This window comes from Coregonus lavaretus (genome assembly GCF_964263955.1).
Source record: "Coregonus lavaretus genome assembly, chromosome: 3".
In the NCBI taxonomy this organism is placed as follows: Eukaryota; Metazoa; Chordata; class Actinopteri; order Salmoniformes; family Salmonidae; genus Coregonus; species Coregonus lavaretus.
This window is the reverse complement of record NC_139990.1, coordinates 10240000-10255306: the sequence shown is the minus strand read 5'-3', so window position 1 is coordinate 10255306 and position 15307 is coordinate 10240000. Positions and strand designations below refer to the sequence as shown.

General features: G+C 44.9%; 1 protein-coding gene across 1 annotated transcript in view; it reads left to right on the top strand.

Annotated features, from left to right (window-relative positions):
- The first annotated feature begins 14207 nt into the window (after window positions 1-14207).
- Window positions 14208-15307, top strand: part of LOC311121317 (E3 ubiquitin-protein ligase MYLIP-A-like) — a 43807-nt gene continuing 42707 nt past the window's right edge. Inside the window, exon 1 of the mRNA XM_084157946.1 lies at window positions 14208-14485. Within this exon, the coding sequence (XP_084014072.1) occupies window positions 14399-14485 (87 nt within the window). The 5' untranslated portion in view covers window positions 14208-14398. The remainder of the gene's footprint in view (window positions 14486-15307) is intronic.

Sequence of the window (15307 nt, the reverse complement as noted above, 5' to 3'; positions counted from 1 at the left end):
CTAGACCTATCTGCTGCCTTTGATACTGTGAACCATCAGATCCTCCTCTCCACCCTCTCCGAGTTGGGCATCTCCGGCGCTGCTCACTCTTGGATTGCGTCCTACCTGACAGGTCGCTCCTACCAGGTGGCGTGGCGAGAATCTGTCTCCACACCACAGGCTCTCACCACTGGTGTCCCCCAGGGCTCAGTTCTAGGCCCTCTCCTATTCTCTCTATACACCAAGTCACTTGGCTCTGTCATATCCTCACATTGCTACGCAGACGACACACAATTAATTTTCTCCTTTCCCCCTTCTGATATCCAGGTAGCGAATCGCATCTATACATGTCTGGCAGACATATCAGTGTGGATGTCGGATCACCACCTCAAGCTGAACGTCGGCAAGACGGAGCTGCTCTTCCTCCCGGGGAAGGACTGCCCGCTCCATGATCTCGCCATCACGGTTGACAACTCCATTGTGTCCTCTTCCCAGAGTGCAAAGAATCTTGGCGTGACCCTGGACAACACCCTGTCGTTCTCCGCTAACATCAAAGCGGTGACCCGATCCTGCAGGTTCATGCTCTACAACATTCGCAGAGTACGACCCTACCTTACACAGAAAGCGGCACAGGTCCTAATCCAGGCACTTGTCATCTCCCGTCTGGATTACTGCAAATCGCTGTTGGCTGGGCTCCCTGCCTGTCCCACTGGCTATCCTAAGTTGAATGCACCAATTTGTAAGTCGCTCTGGATAAGAGCGTCTGCTAAATGACTTAAATGTAAATGTAAAAAACAGGTAGACACAGGTGACACCAATAGGATCATGATTAGTCCAGACTGTGAGTGAGGAGGTGCCTAAGGTGTTCGGAGGAGGACACCTAGTGGATCGCTCCGGAACTGCGACCCCCTCCTGTAACAGCTCTGGTGGAGGAGCGTTCTGACCTCACAATGGCAGTCAAGCACCCAAGCTAACTGGCTAAAGTTGGCTAGCTTGCTAGCTACTTCCAGACACAAATGAGCAAACACCTCACTCTGACCCTTTTACTAGCCCTAGTAGAGCTGTTTTCATGTTATCTAGAGCATTGGTGACTGTAACTGTGCTGCTGGCAACAATTTAATTACGTTTCTTTTACCGACATTTACTGACACCGGTCATATTCAACGGGTGTTGCGTGTATTCTGCACTCTGGAACACTCAGACAAGAGTGTTCTGAAATCGGAGTAAATAGCCAGAGTGAATTTACGAACGCACCCTAAAATGTCAAATGTAAATATTTTAGATACAGATCTCATATTACTGTATTGATTCATTTATTTTATATAATAATAATAATAATATGCCATTTAGCAGACGCTTTTATCCAAAGCGACTTACAGTCATGCGTGCATACATTTTTTTGTGTATGGGTGGTCCCGGGGATCGAACCCACTACCTTGGCGTTACAAGCACCGTGCTCTACCAGCTGAGCTACAGAGGACCACAAATGATACATATATAGCCTACATTTTTTAATATTGACGTCAGAAATGTATCATTTGTACAGTTCTTTATAAAAACTGTAGTGATTTGTCACATTTGACTGTGTAAAATCTAGCAGTGCTACTTTTTTGTCAGAGAGTGATGCGGATATACAGTGAGGGAAAAAAGTATTTGATCCCCTGCTGATTTTGTACGTTTGCCCACTGACAACGAAATGATCAGTCTATAATTTTAATGGTAGGTTTATTTGAACAGTGAAAGACAGAATAACAACAAAGAAATCCAGAAAAAAAACATGTCAAAAACGTTATACATTGATTTGCATTTTAATGAGGGAAATAAGTATTTGACCCCCTCTCAATCAGAAAGATTTCTGGCTCCCAGGTGTCTTTTATACAGGTAACGAGCTGAGATTCTGCTTCTGAGATTAAGAGAGTGCTCCTAATCTCAGCTTGTTACCTGTATAAAAGACACCTGTCCACAGAAGCAATCAATCAATCAGATTCCAAACTCTCCACCATGGCCAAGAACAAAGAGCTCTCCAAGCATGTCAGGGACAAGATTGTAGACCTACACAAGGCTGGAATGGGCTACAAGACCATCGCCAAGCAGCTTGGTGAGAAGGTGACAACAGTTGGTGCGATTATTCTCAAATGGAAGAAACACAAAAGAACTGTCAATCTCCCTCGGCCTGGGGCTCCATGCAAGATCTCACCTCGTGGAGTTGCAATGATCATGAGAACGGTGAGGAATCAGCCCAGAACTACACGGGAGGATCTTGTCAATTATCTCAAGGCAGCTGGGACCATAGTCACCAAGAAAACAATTGGTAACACACTACGCCGTGAAGGACTGAATTCCTGCAGCGCCCGCAAGGTCCCCCTGCTCAAGAAAGCACATATACATGCCCGTCTGAAGTTTGCCAATGAACATCTGAATGATTCAGAGGAGAACTGGGTGAAAGTGTTGTGGTCAGATGAGACCAAAATCGAGCTCTTTGGCATCAACTCAACTCGCCGTGTCTGGAGGAGGAGGAATGCTGCCTATGACCCCAAGAACACCATCCCTACCGTCAAACATGGAGGTGAAAACATTATGCTTTGGGGGTGTTTTTCTGCTAAGGGGACAGGACAACTTCACCACATCAAAGGGACGATGGACGGGGTCATGTACCGTCAAATCTTGGGTGAGAACCTCCTTCCCTCAGCCAGGGCATTGAAAATGGGTCGTGGATGGGTATTCCAGCATGACAATGACCCAAAACACACGGCCAAGGCAACAAAGGAGTGGCTCAAGAAGAAGAACATTAAGGTCCTGGAGTGGCCTAGCCAGTCTCCAGACCTTAATCCCATAGAAAATCTGTGGAGGGAGCTGAAGGTTCGAGTTGCCAAACGTCAGCCTCGAAACCTTAATGACTTGGAGAAGATCTGCAAAGAGGAGTGGAACAAAATCCCTCCTGAGATGTGTGCAAACCTGGTGGCCAACTACAAGAAACATCTGACCTCTGTGATTGCCAACAAGGGTTTTGCCACCAAGTACTAAGTCATGTTTTGCAGAGGGGTCAAATACTTATTTCCCTCATTAAAATGCAAATCAATTTATAACATTTTTGACATGCCTTTTTCTGGATTTTGTTGTTGTTATTCTGTCTCTCACTGTTCAAATAAACCTACCATTAAAATTATAGACGGATCATTTCTTTGTCAGTGGGCAAACGTACAAAATCAGCAGGAGATCAAATACTTCTTTCCCTCACTGTATAGCGTTTTGCAACAAAACATTATTATTTGTCTCTCTAAATGAAATCATCAAGTGATAGATTTCAAACAAATACATGTCTGTCATTTAACAATCCAATGCCATGATTAGATGTGGAAAAAACACATAAATCTCATAAGTTCTTTAAACAATAAAAGTTAATTTACCAACATTTCTGGAAATGGGTATATAGCGTTTTAAAATGAATCTCTTCAAATATTATTTGAACCCAGGTCTGATAAGTTCTAGTATTAGCCATCATAAAATTCTAACCTTACTGGGTGCTGCTAATCCATCAGTGTGGCACCCCTGGGAGCCACACCCCCTGGGGCACCTGTGTGTCCCCCTCAGACATGCTCCACTTTGCCCTGTACCTCGCGTGAGTCGCGTACCCGCTCTCCCCTACGCAGCATCATGTCTCTCCCCCACTGGGCCAGAAACAACTGGGACACTCCACCACTAAGATAGCTGGAGAGACCAGTCAGATAGCTGGACCCCAGGCACGGGGCAAGGCACCACCTCCTCATCCTCCTCCCACCTCTCCTCAGCATGTTGGGATAAAGGGACATCCACCAATCCTATTGGTTTATTTGGCTGTCCGTCATTAGAGGAGTCTGTGTTCCAAGGGCTCCCATTTGTTAAGTCCGAGCTGTCCGGCACTGTGTGACCTCTGATAAGGAGATGTCCCTGTGCGGCTTGTGTCTGCTGAGGGTGAGACAGCGCAGCGAGGTGAGACAACCAGTAAGCGACGACCACACATCCTGTATTCTCAGCCTAGACAATCGGCTTTCACGTGTTCTCTTGTCGTCTTTCTCCTTCTCTTTAGACAGTTTATATTCCGTTTCTAGATCTGACTTAGCCATCTCTCTGACTGTCACAAGTCTATTTGTGTCCTTTGTCGACAGTCCATCTTTCATTTCCCGTGTCTGGGATGGGTTTTCTGCTTTTCCCCGGAAGCAGACACAGTTGAACCTCCGGCCTTTCTTCATCATAGTCACCACAAGAAGAAAGAGCTCCCTGACAAAGCTGTCTGCTACTGTACACAGCTGCGATGAAACAAATGTGGAATGAATGTTACCATGGATACACAACACCCTGTGAGAATTGCCTGCCCTGGTCCTTTATTACATTTACATTTATGTCATTTAGCAGACGCTCTTATCCAGAGCGACTTACAAATTGGTGCATTCACCTTATAGCCACTGGGATAACCACTTTACAATATGTTTTTTTTTCTTTCTTTGGGGTGGGGTAAGGGGGGGTAGAAGGATTACTTTATCCTATCCCAGGTATTCCTTAAAGAGGTGGGGTTTCAAGTGTCTCCGGAAGGTGGTGAGTGACTCCGCTGTCCTGGCGTCGTGAGGGAGCTTGTTCCATCATTGGCGTGCCAGAGCAGCGAACAGTTTTGACTGGGCTGAGCGGGAACTGTGCTTCCGCAGAGGTAGGGGGGCCAGCAGGCCAGAGGTGGATGAACGCAATGCCCTCGTTTGGGTGTAGGGACTGATGAGAGCCTGAAGGTATGGAGGTGCCGTTCCCCTCACAGCTTCGTAGGCAAGCACCATGGTCTTGTAGCAGATGCGAGCTTCAACTGGAAGCCAGTGGAGTGTGCGGAGGAGAGGGGGGATGTGAGAGAACTTGGGAAGGTTGAACACCAGACGGGCTGCGGCATTCTGGATGAGTTGTAAGGGTTTAATGGCACAGGCAGGGAGCCCAGCCAACAGCGAGTTGCAGTAAACCAGACGGGAGATGACAAGTGCCTGGATTAGGACCTGTGCCGCTTCCTGTGTAAGGCAGGGTCGTACTCTCCGAATGTTGTAGAGCATGAACCTACAGGATCGGGTCACCGCCTTGATGTTAGCGGAGAACGACAGGGTGTTGTCCAGGGTCACGCCAAGGCTCTTTGCACTCTGGGAGGAGGACACAACGGAGTTGTCAATCGTGATGGCGAGATCATGGAATGGGCAGTCCTTCCCCGGGAGGAAGAGCAGCTCCGTCTTGCCGAGGTTCAGCTTGAGGTGGTGATCCGTCATCCACACTGATATGTCTGCCAGACATGCAGAGATGCGATTCGCCACCTGGTTATCAGAAGGGGGAAAGGAGAAGATTAGTTGTGTGTCGTCTGCGTAGCGATGATAGGAGAGGCCATGTGAGGATATGACAGAGCCAAGTGACTTGGTGTATAGCGAGAATAGGAGAGGGCCTAGAACTGAGCCCTGGGGGACACCAGTGGGGAGAGCACGTGGTGCGGAGACAGATTCTCGCCACGCCACTTGGTAGGAGTGACCGGTCAGGTAGGACGCAATCCAAGAGTGAGCCGCGCCGGAGATGCCCAACTCGGAGAGGGTGGAGAGGAGGATCTGATGGTTCACAGTATCAAAGGCAGTAGACAGGTCTAGAAGGACAAGAGCAGAGGAGAGAGAGTTAGTCACTGCATCAGTAACAGTGACACATTTCGAATGGAAATGTGGAGGATTTTACAGATAGAACCATGATGCTGCTTTACTGTTCTATTCCTATCAGTGAGTGCCTTGAAGGACAGTGATGTCACAGTGGATGATGTCATCATACAGTACAAAACCCCCACTAAAAAATATGAATAACGGTTTAGGTTTATGTCATGGTTAAGCTTGTTCGAAGGGAACAAAAAGTCACTCCTCCCCCCAAAAAAGAAAACAATATGAACAAGCATGTCTTTACAGTACCTTTACAAGTGAAATAAGGCTTCTGTCTATCGTCCAATAGGCGATATACTGTTCATCACTTCCATTTCCCTATAAATATGAAACATCACAGCAGTAGATGGTACAGTGCTGTATGGGTCAGTATTCGTATTGCTGTACGTAGAAAGTCAGCAGCTGTATTGAAAGCAGAAACAATCATATATCAGGTATATAAAACATGTACAGTTGAAGTCGGAAGTTTACATACACCTTAGCCAAATACATTTAAACTCATTGTCCATTTGGAAGACCCATTTGCTACCAAGCTTCAACTTCCTGACTGATGTCTTGAGATGTTGCTTCAATATATGCACATAATTTTCCTTCCTCATGATGACATCTATTTTGTGAAGTGTACCAGTCCCTCCTGCAGCAAAGCACCTCCACAGCATGATGCTGCCACCCTAGTGCTTCACGATTGGGATGGTGTTCTTCGGCTTGCAAGGCACCCTCTTTTCCTCCAAACATAACGATGGTCATTATGGCCAAGCAGTTCTATTTTTGTTTCATCATACCAGAGGACATTTCTCCAAAAAGTACGATCTTTGTCCCCATGTGCAGTTGCAAACCGTAGTCTGGCTTTTCTATGGCGGTTTTGGAGCAGTGGCTTCTTCCTTGCTGAGCGGCCTTTCAGGTTATGTCAATATAGGACTCGTTTTACTCTGGATATAGATACTTTTGTACCTGTTTCCTCCAGCATCTTCACAAGGTCCTTTGCTGTTGTTCTGGGATTGATTTGCACTTTTCGCACTAAAGTACGTTCATCTCTAGGAGACAGAACGCGTCTCCTTCCTGAGCGGTATGACGGCTGTGTGGTCCCATGGTGTTTATACTTGCATACTATTGTTTGTACAGATGAACGTGGTACCTTCAGGCATTTGGAAATTGCTTCCAAGGATGAACCAGACTTGTGGAGGTCTACAATTTGCTTTCTGAGATCTTGGCTGATTTCTTTTGATTTTCCCATGATGTCAAGCAAAGAGGCACTGAGTTTGAAGGTAGTCCTTGAAATACATCCACAGGTACACCTCCAATTGACTCAAATGATGTCAATTAGCCTATCAGAAGCTTCTAAAGCCATGACATCATTTTCTGTTTAAAGGCAGTCAACTTAGTGTATTCTGACCCACTGGAAGTGAAATAATATGTCTGTAAACAATTATTGGAAAAATTACTTGTGTCATGCACAAAGTAGATGTCGTAACCGACTTGCCAAAACTATAGTTTGTTAACAAGAAATTTGTGGAGTGGTTGAAAAACAAGTTTTAATGACTCCAACCTAAGTGTATGTAAACTTCCGAACTGTATGTATTAGATGGGGCTTCTCTGTGTATCAGAGGTGTTTATAACAAAGACAGGTCTCATGATGTTTCATGATGACGTCCCTGGATATCCTAACATCTTTGACTGATTGGATTCTGATTACACTCTGTCTGTATGCTGCAATCCACCCACCCACACGCACACACACACATGCGCACAGGCACACACACACGCACACACAAGCACACAGTCTGTAATACCAACATGTTTCAAGCAGACCACCATAGTCCCCGTGCCCAAGGACACTAAGATAACCTGCCTAAATGACTACCGAACCGTAGCACTGACGTCTGCAGCCATGAAGTGCTTTGAAAGGCTGGTCATGGCTCACATCAACACCATTATCCCAGAAACCCTAGACCCACTCCAATTTGCATACCGCCCCAACAGATCCACAGATGATGCAATCTCTATTGCACTCCACACTGCCCTTTCCCACCTGGACAAGAGGAACACCTACGTGAGAATGCTATTCATTGACTACAGCTCAGCATTCAACACCATAGTGCCCTCAAAGCTCATCACTAAGCTAAGGATCCTGGGACTAAACACCTCCCTCTGCAACTGGATCCTGGACTTCCTGACGGGCCCTCCCCAGGTGGTAAGGGTAGGTAACAACACATCTGCCACACTGATCCTCAACACGGGGGCCCCTCAGAGGTGCGTGCTCAGTCCCCTCCTGTACTCCCTGTTCACCCATGACTGCATGGCCAGGCACGACTCCAACACCATCATTAAGTTTGCCGACGACACAACAGTGGTAGGCCTGATCACAGACAACGATGAGACAGCCTATAGGGAGGAGGTCAGAGACCTGGCCGTGTGGTGCCAGGATAACAACCTCTCCCTCAACGTGACCAAGACAAAGGAGATGATTGTGGACTAAAGGAAAAAAAAGAGGACTGAGCACGCCCCCATTCTCATCGACGGGGCTGTAGTGGAACAGGTTGAGAGCTTCAAGTTCCTTGGTGTCCACATCACCAACGAACTATCATGGTCCAAACACACCAAGACAGTCGTGAAGAGGGCACGACAAAGCCTATTTTCCCTCAGGAGACTGAAAAGATTCGGCATGGGTCCTCAGATCCTCAAAAAATTCTACAGCTGCACCATCGAGAGCATCCTGACTGGTTGCATCACCGCCTGGTATGGCAACTGCTTGGCCTCCGACCGCAAGGCACTACAGAGGGTAGTGTGTACGGCCCAGTACATCACTGGGGCCAAGCTTCCTGCCATCCAGGACCTCTATACCAGGCGGTGTCAGAGGAAGGCACTAAAAATTGTCAAAGACTCCAGCCACCCTAGTCATAGACTGTTGTCTCTGCTACCGCACGGCAAGCGGTACCGGAGTGCCAAGTCTAGGTCCAAAATACTTCTCAACAGCTTCTACCCCCAAGCCATAAGACTCCTGAACAGCTAATCATGGTTACCCGGACTATTTGCACTGCCCCCCCATCCCATATTTTTACGCTGCTGCTACTCTGTTAATTATTTATGCATAGTCACTTTAACTCTACCCACATGTACATATTACTTCAACTACCTCTACTAGCCGGTGCCCCCGCACATTGACTCTGCACCGGTACCCCCCCAGTATATATAGCCTCCCTACTGTTATTTTATTTTACTTCTGCTCTTTTTTTCTCAACAATTTTTTGTTGTTGTTTTATTTTACTTTTTTATTAAAAATAAATGCACTGTTGGTTAAGGGCTGTAAGTAAGCATTTCACTGTAATGTCTGCACCTGTTCTATTCGGCGCATGTGGCCAATAAAATTTGATTTGATTTGATTTGACACGCACACACACACACCCTTGGGAGTTACAGTAGCATCACTGGAATCATTTACTGTCCCCCCTGCTTACAGTGGACCACATCAGGGCTGATTCACTCTCCCACATGGCAGAATAAAACCATTCCTCCTACAGTCCTGCACCAAATACATTGGACATTCTGAATAATTCAACTTAGAGAGATCATATAAATACATTGGAAGACATGATCACAAGTTATTGCTTTCCCATCGCTCTGCTTTAATGAAACTCCACATAGATGCAAAGAGAGGCTGTCTCTATGGGTGCCAGTTAGCACTAGCTAGTTTATATTTGATGTATTACTCTAGGCCTGTGGCTTCTGCATCACTGGACTATATAACTCATCACAATAAGAGCCTATCTTGTTTTACACTGATGTTGCAGCCAGGTGCACAGAGAGCTCTTCCTGAGAGTTAAAACAGAAAAAAACTATGTGAGTAGTGTATATCAAGCCAAGATAACTCCAGTGCCTCGGATGCCTCGGGGTAATCTGAACACATAATTGAAAGGGATGTAGTCACGGTAAACGTTGACGCTGCTGACGATGACATGGCAATATGTCTCACTGGCAAACATCCTCGTCATGTCCCTGAGGGAGAACAGGAGAATAAACTGTGTTGAGGCTTCAGGTGTGTGTGTGTGTGTGTGTGTGTGTGTGTGTGTGTGTGTGTGTGTGTGTGTGTGTGTGTGTGTGTGTGTGTGTGTGTGTGTGTGTGTGTGTGTGTGTGTGTGTGTGTGTGTGTGTGTGTGTGTGTGTGTGTGTGTGTGTGTGTGTGTGTGTGTGTGTGTGTGTGTGTGTGTGTGTGTGTGTGTGTGTGTGTGTGTGTAGCTCAGTTGGTAGAGCATGGCGCTTGCAACACCAGGGTTGTGGCTTCGATTCCCATGAGTGGCCAGTATGAAAATGTATGCACTCACTAACTGTAAGTGGCTCTGGATAAGAGCGTCTGCTAAATGACTAAAATGTCAATGTAAAAATGTGTGTGTGTGTCCCTGGTGGTGTCAGTGTGAGGGTCTGTCTGTCTGGGACACTGTGATCTACAGTTCACTTCCCAAATCCGCTTTCTTCTCTTCTATCATGTGGTGGTGTTGGATAGCCACTCATCTGAATGAGACCAAGTCTGCGTCCCAAATGGCACCCTATTCCATATATAGTGCACTACTTTTGACCTGAGCCCCATGGGCCCTGGTCAAAAGTGGTGAACTAAATAGGGAATAGGTGCCATTTGGGATGCAGGCAGCCCAACAGATGAAGAATGATCTTCTCTGCATTTTACCTTTCAAATCAAAAGAGATTTTCTGTATATGATTTGCAATCCATTGAGGTGAAACACAGCACTAGACTAGCTGCATCAGGAGTGAACACTGATAGTTTCTGACCGGCAGACTCGATGGGTAGCCCAGCCCCAGCTCCCTGATGTCCTTTGACAGGGTGCAGGAGGTCGGTCAGTTGGCTGAACTGAACACCACACTTATACACTGACAACACAGTTCAGGAAGCTGGGATGTGTCACTCACTCTCAGTCAGGGTTGGGCTCAATTCGAATTGAAGGCAGTCAGTTCAGGAAGTTATTTGAATTTAACATTCAGAAATGTTAAAACTTTTGAAATAAATATCTACTTTTCAGTTTATTAAGAAGCCATTGGAATTATAAATTTAGTTTTCTTACTGAATTGACTGCCTTCAATTCGAATTGAGCCCAACCCTGCTCTCAGCTAGGCTTTCATATGTCTAAATCCATATTACATTTCTCCTGTTATCCTATTTTCAAGTCAGTAGAACTGAGCCAATTTATACAGTCATTGTCACACACAGTCATTTATTTGCAAAGCAATATATATATGGAGGACGTTGTGGCAAATGTCTCTTTCTGTGTAAATTGTAGCAATTTGACTTACAAAAGTATTTAAATGGGTGAAAAAAAATAGGAAATAATAAATATTTAATTTGCATCTGGCATGCAGCTTTGACGGACTCAAATTGTATTTTTATGTCAGTATGGATGGAGGTCGTTGACAGAGTCACCTCCTATAATCACACACACACACACACACACACACACACACACACACACACACACACACACACACACACACACACACACACACACACAAGCACTGATGCGTTTCTTTCTACTGATTTCAAGCATGTCAACATGTGAATATAGGGCTTGTGTTTCTCTGTGGGAAAGACTGCATTTCATTATAACCATCCAATAACTGGATGATGAGTTTCCATATTATAGCGCCTGTCTGTCATGAAAAGACAAGCGCCTGTCATCATGGGAGCTTTACAGACACAAAGAAAAAATGCTCACCTTTCTTTATCAGATCTTACTTGTGAAGATCACAAGACGTAATTAAGAGCGGTTGCAGAAAGGTGAATTTGACCAATAGGTAGGGAGCGAATACAGTGGGGAAAAAAGATTTTAGTCAGCCACCAATTGTGCAAGTTCTCCCACTTAAAAAGATGAGAGAGGCCTGTAATTTTCATCATAGGTACATGTCAACTATAACAGACAAAATGAGGAAAAAAATCCAGAAAAGCACATTGTAGGATTTTTTATGAATTTATTTGCAAATTATGGTGGAAAATAAGTATTTGGTCAATAACAAAAGTTTCTCAATACTTTGTTATATACCCTTTGTTGGCAATGACACAGGTCAAACGTTTTCTGTAAGTCTTCACAAGGTTTTCACACACTGTTGCTGGTATTTTGGCCCATTCCTCCATGCAGATCTCCTCTAGAGCAGTGATGTTTTGGGGCTGTCGCTGGGCAACACGGACTTTCAACTCCCTCCAAAGATTTTCTATGGGGTTGAGATCTGGAGACTGGCTAGGCCACTCCAGGACCTTGAAATGCTTCTTACGAAGCCACTCCTTCGTTGCCCGGGCGGTGTGTTTGGGATCATTGTCATGCTGAAAGACCCAGCCACGTTTCATCTTCAATGCCCTTGCTGATGGAAGGAGGTTTTCACTCAAAATCTCACGATACATGGCCCCATTCATTCTTTCCTTTACACGGATCAGTCGTCCTGGTCCCTTTGCAGAAAAACAGCCCCAAAGCATGATGTTTCCACCCCCATGCTTCACAGTAGGTATGGTGTTCTTTGGATGTAACTCAGCATTCTTTGTCCTCCAAACACGACGAGTTGAGTTTTTACCAAAAAGTTCTATTTTGGTTTCATTTGACCATATGACATTCTCCCAATCCTCTTCTGGATCATCCAAATGCACTCTAGCAAACTTCAGACGGGCCTGGACATGTACTGGCTTAAGCAGGGGGACACGTCTGGCACTGCAGGATTTGAGTCCCTGGCGGCGTAGTGTGTTACTGATGGTAGGCTTTGTTACTTTGGTCCCAGCTCTCTGCAGGTCATTCACTAGGTCCCCCTGTGTGGTTCTGGGATTTTTGCTCACCGTTCTTGTGATCATTTTGACCCCACGGGGTGAGATCTTGCGTGGAGCCCCAGATCGAGGGAGATTATCAGTGGTCTTGTATGTCTTCCATTTCCTAATAATTGCTCCCACAGTTGATTTCTTCAAACCAAGCTGCTTACCTATTGCAGATTCAGTCTTCCCAGCCTGGTGCAGGTCTACAATTTTGTTTCTGGTGTCCTTTGACAGCTCTTTGGTCTTGGCCATAGTGGAGTTTGGAGTGTGACTGTTTGAGGTTGTGGACAGGTGTCTTTTATACTGATAACAAGTTCAAACAGGTGCCATTAATACAGGTAACGAGTGGAGGACAGAGGAGCCTCTTAAAGAAGAAGTTACAGGTCTGTGAGAGCCAGAAATCTTGCTTGTTTGTAGGTGACCAAATACTTATTTTCCACCATAATTTGCAAATAAATTCATTAAAAATCCTACAATGTGATTTTCTGCATTATTTTCCCTCAATTTGTCTGTCATAGTTGACGTGTACCTATGATGAAAATTACAGGCCTCTCTCATCTTTTTAAGTGGGAGAACTTGCACAATTGGTGGCTGACTAAATACTTTTTTTCCCCACTGTATAACTGGGGAAACCTCAGAAACAACCACATGTTTGGTGCTCAACCAGTCTACCTGTCAAATGATTTATCCACGTCTCATTCTGCACATGCTTGCAATGCTTGTCTGACTTACACAGTAGGCTACTGAATGTCAGTAACATAGAGACAGGTAGTAGGCGTATACCTAGCTCTAGCCAACGTACAGGAATATACTTTGCTCACTGGGCACAAGGCAAGGGAGTGTATTAGGCAATAACAATGGGAGCTTTTGGCATTAAACATTAAGATGCTTGTGAAAGTAAGCACATAAATAAATGGTTGGGGTGCACATAGTCCTTTACTGCTGCTATTTCTGATCAGTAGCCTATTTCAATACATTATTAATTCATATGCAGCTCTCAACTTACTCAGAGCAACTCTATGCCAGATATTTCCATGGATGGTCAACTCTTACCAAGCAGGTGAAGGTTCCATAGACTTATGGGAGGTCCAACGAGCTGCACACTCTGGAGAAAACCCCAGAAGGGGGCGCCTTTGTTGTCCTCATCATGCATTGTACCACGAGACAGTCTCGTTTGAATATGGCCTGTGCTATTCAGAATCCTTGGGATGTCCCTACCCCATTGAAATGTAAATGGTTAAGGTAAGGGTTAAGGTTAGGGTTAGGTAAGGTAAGGGTTATGGTTATGATTAGGTTAGGGCAGGGCAGGGGTGTTTAACTCACTTTGACCTGGGGGCCGCATTCGGTCTTCAACGAGGTCTGGAGGGCCGCACTGAATTTTTAAAATATTTCCTTGACTCAATATTTGCAAAAATTAATCCTCTATCCATAATTTTTTGAAATGTCTATGTTCCCTGACTGTCTTGTGATTATTAGTGGGCTGTACAGTCAATAAAGTGTATGAATATAGGTCCATTATCATTTTTATACAGTTTCGATTTCGTTGTAGTTATTTTTAAGTATTTTGAGTTGCCCCCCCCCCCGCCCCCCCCCCCCCGGTTTGACACCCCTGGATTAGGGTTTAGGGTAGGGACGTCCCAAGGATTCCGGATTGCACTGGCCGTATGGATATAACGGGGCTCGCGGGTGGAAGGCTCGTGGCTGCGAATATGCTAAACTCATTGTCAGTGGCTGCTTCGGAGTAGGCAGTGCTTTGCATAGCAATTCATTGATATAGCCTACAGCTGGTAGGGAGTGTTTGGCTGCCACACGAAGTGAGAGGGTTTGGAAAGTGGACGAAGGTTTGATGTAGGGTCTCAAAAGAGGAATACCGTGGTTGTGTTATTTTAAAAGAGAGGTATAGACCAAATATAAAATATTAGACAGCCAAAATGCTTTGCCATGTTACCCGTCCGGATTCGGTGGTTATGGAAGTGGAAGTTGATTCGAAGGCGAATGGTGAAGACTGTCTGAATAAGGTGGATACTGATTTTAATTCTCCCTTTCGGTATTTTTCTGTTTTTAGGTTGTTATACGTTATTTGTAGGCTATAGCTACATTTGTGTCGAATTCCAGTGAAAATTGTCTTGCAAGTGCAATTTTTGTTTTATTAAAACGCAACACTTTGGCAGCATGAACGTGTTTTTTGTTGCCGAGATGAGAAATCCACATTTTGATGTTCAAAGTTCCTGTTTATTGTTAGATTTTCTGTCGCCAGCGTCAGTTCTCTCTAAAAAGCATTGTCTGTCACTGGATATGTATGCTACATTGTCACACACAGCGATACATGTGCTTCCTCTATTTACATTTACGTCATTTAGCAGACGCTCTTATCCAGAGCGACTTACAAATTGGTGCATTCACCTTATAGCCAGTGGGATAACCACTTTACAATGTTTTTTTTTTTATCATGCAACAATGTTGCTTTGATCGGAAATAAGTTGGCTACATTTTTCGTAACAAAGAAAGAGCCTACAAAGTTGGTGATTTTCTAAATGTGTATGAAGGTACTATCGGAGTGAGTTGCTTCCTGGTAGTCTAGTCGCGAGGAAAGTATATGGCTTTGTCAGGCCAAGGTTACTTCAGTTCATGTTGGTCCCTGTGCATGCTTAGCAATGTTGTGTAGCTTCAATGGGTGTTCTCACGGAAATAGCCTACTGTTGACTTAATCAACATTGAATATCCAATAGTAGCCTATCACATTTCAACAATCAGTTTTTAGAGTTAATAAATACTCATGTCGTTAGATCAATTATCATGTAATTATCATGTGCACAAAACTTTATGGTGCCAATGATGGA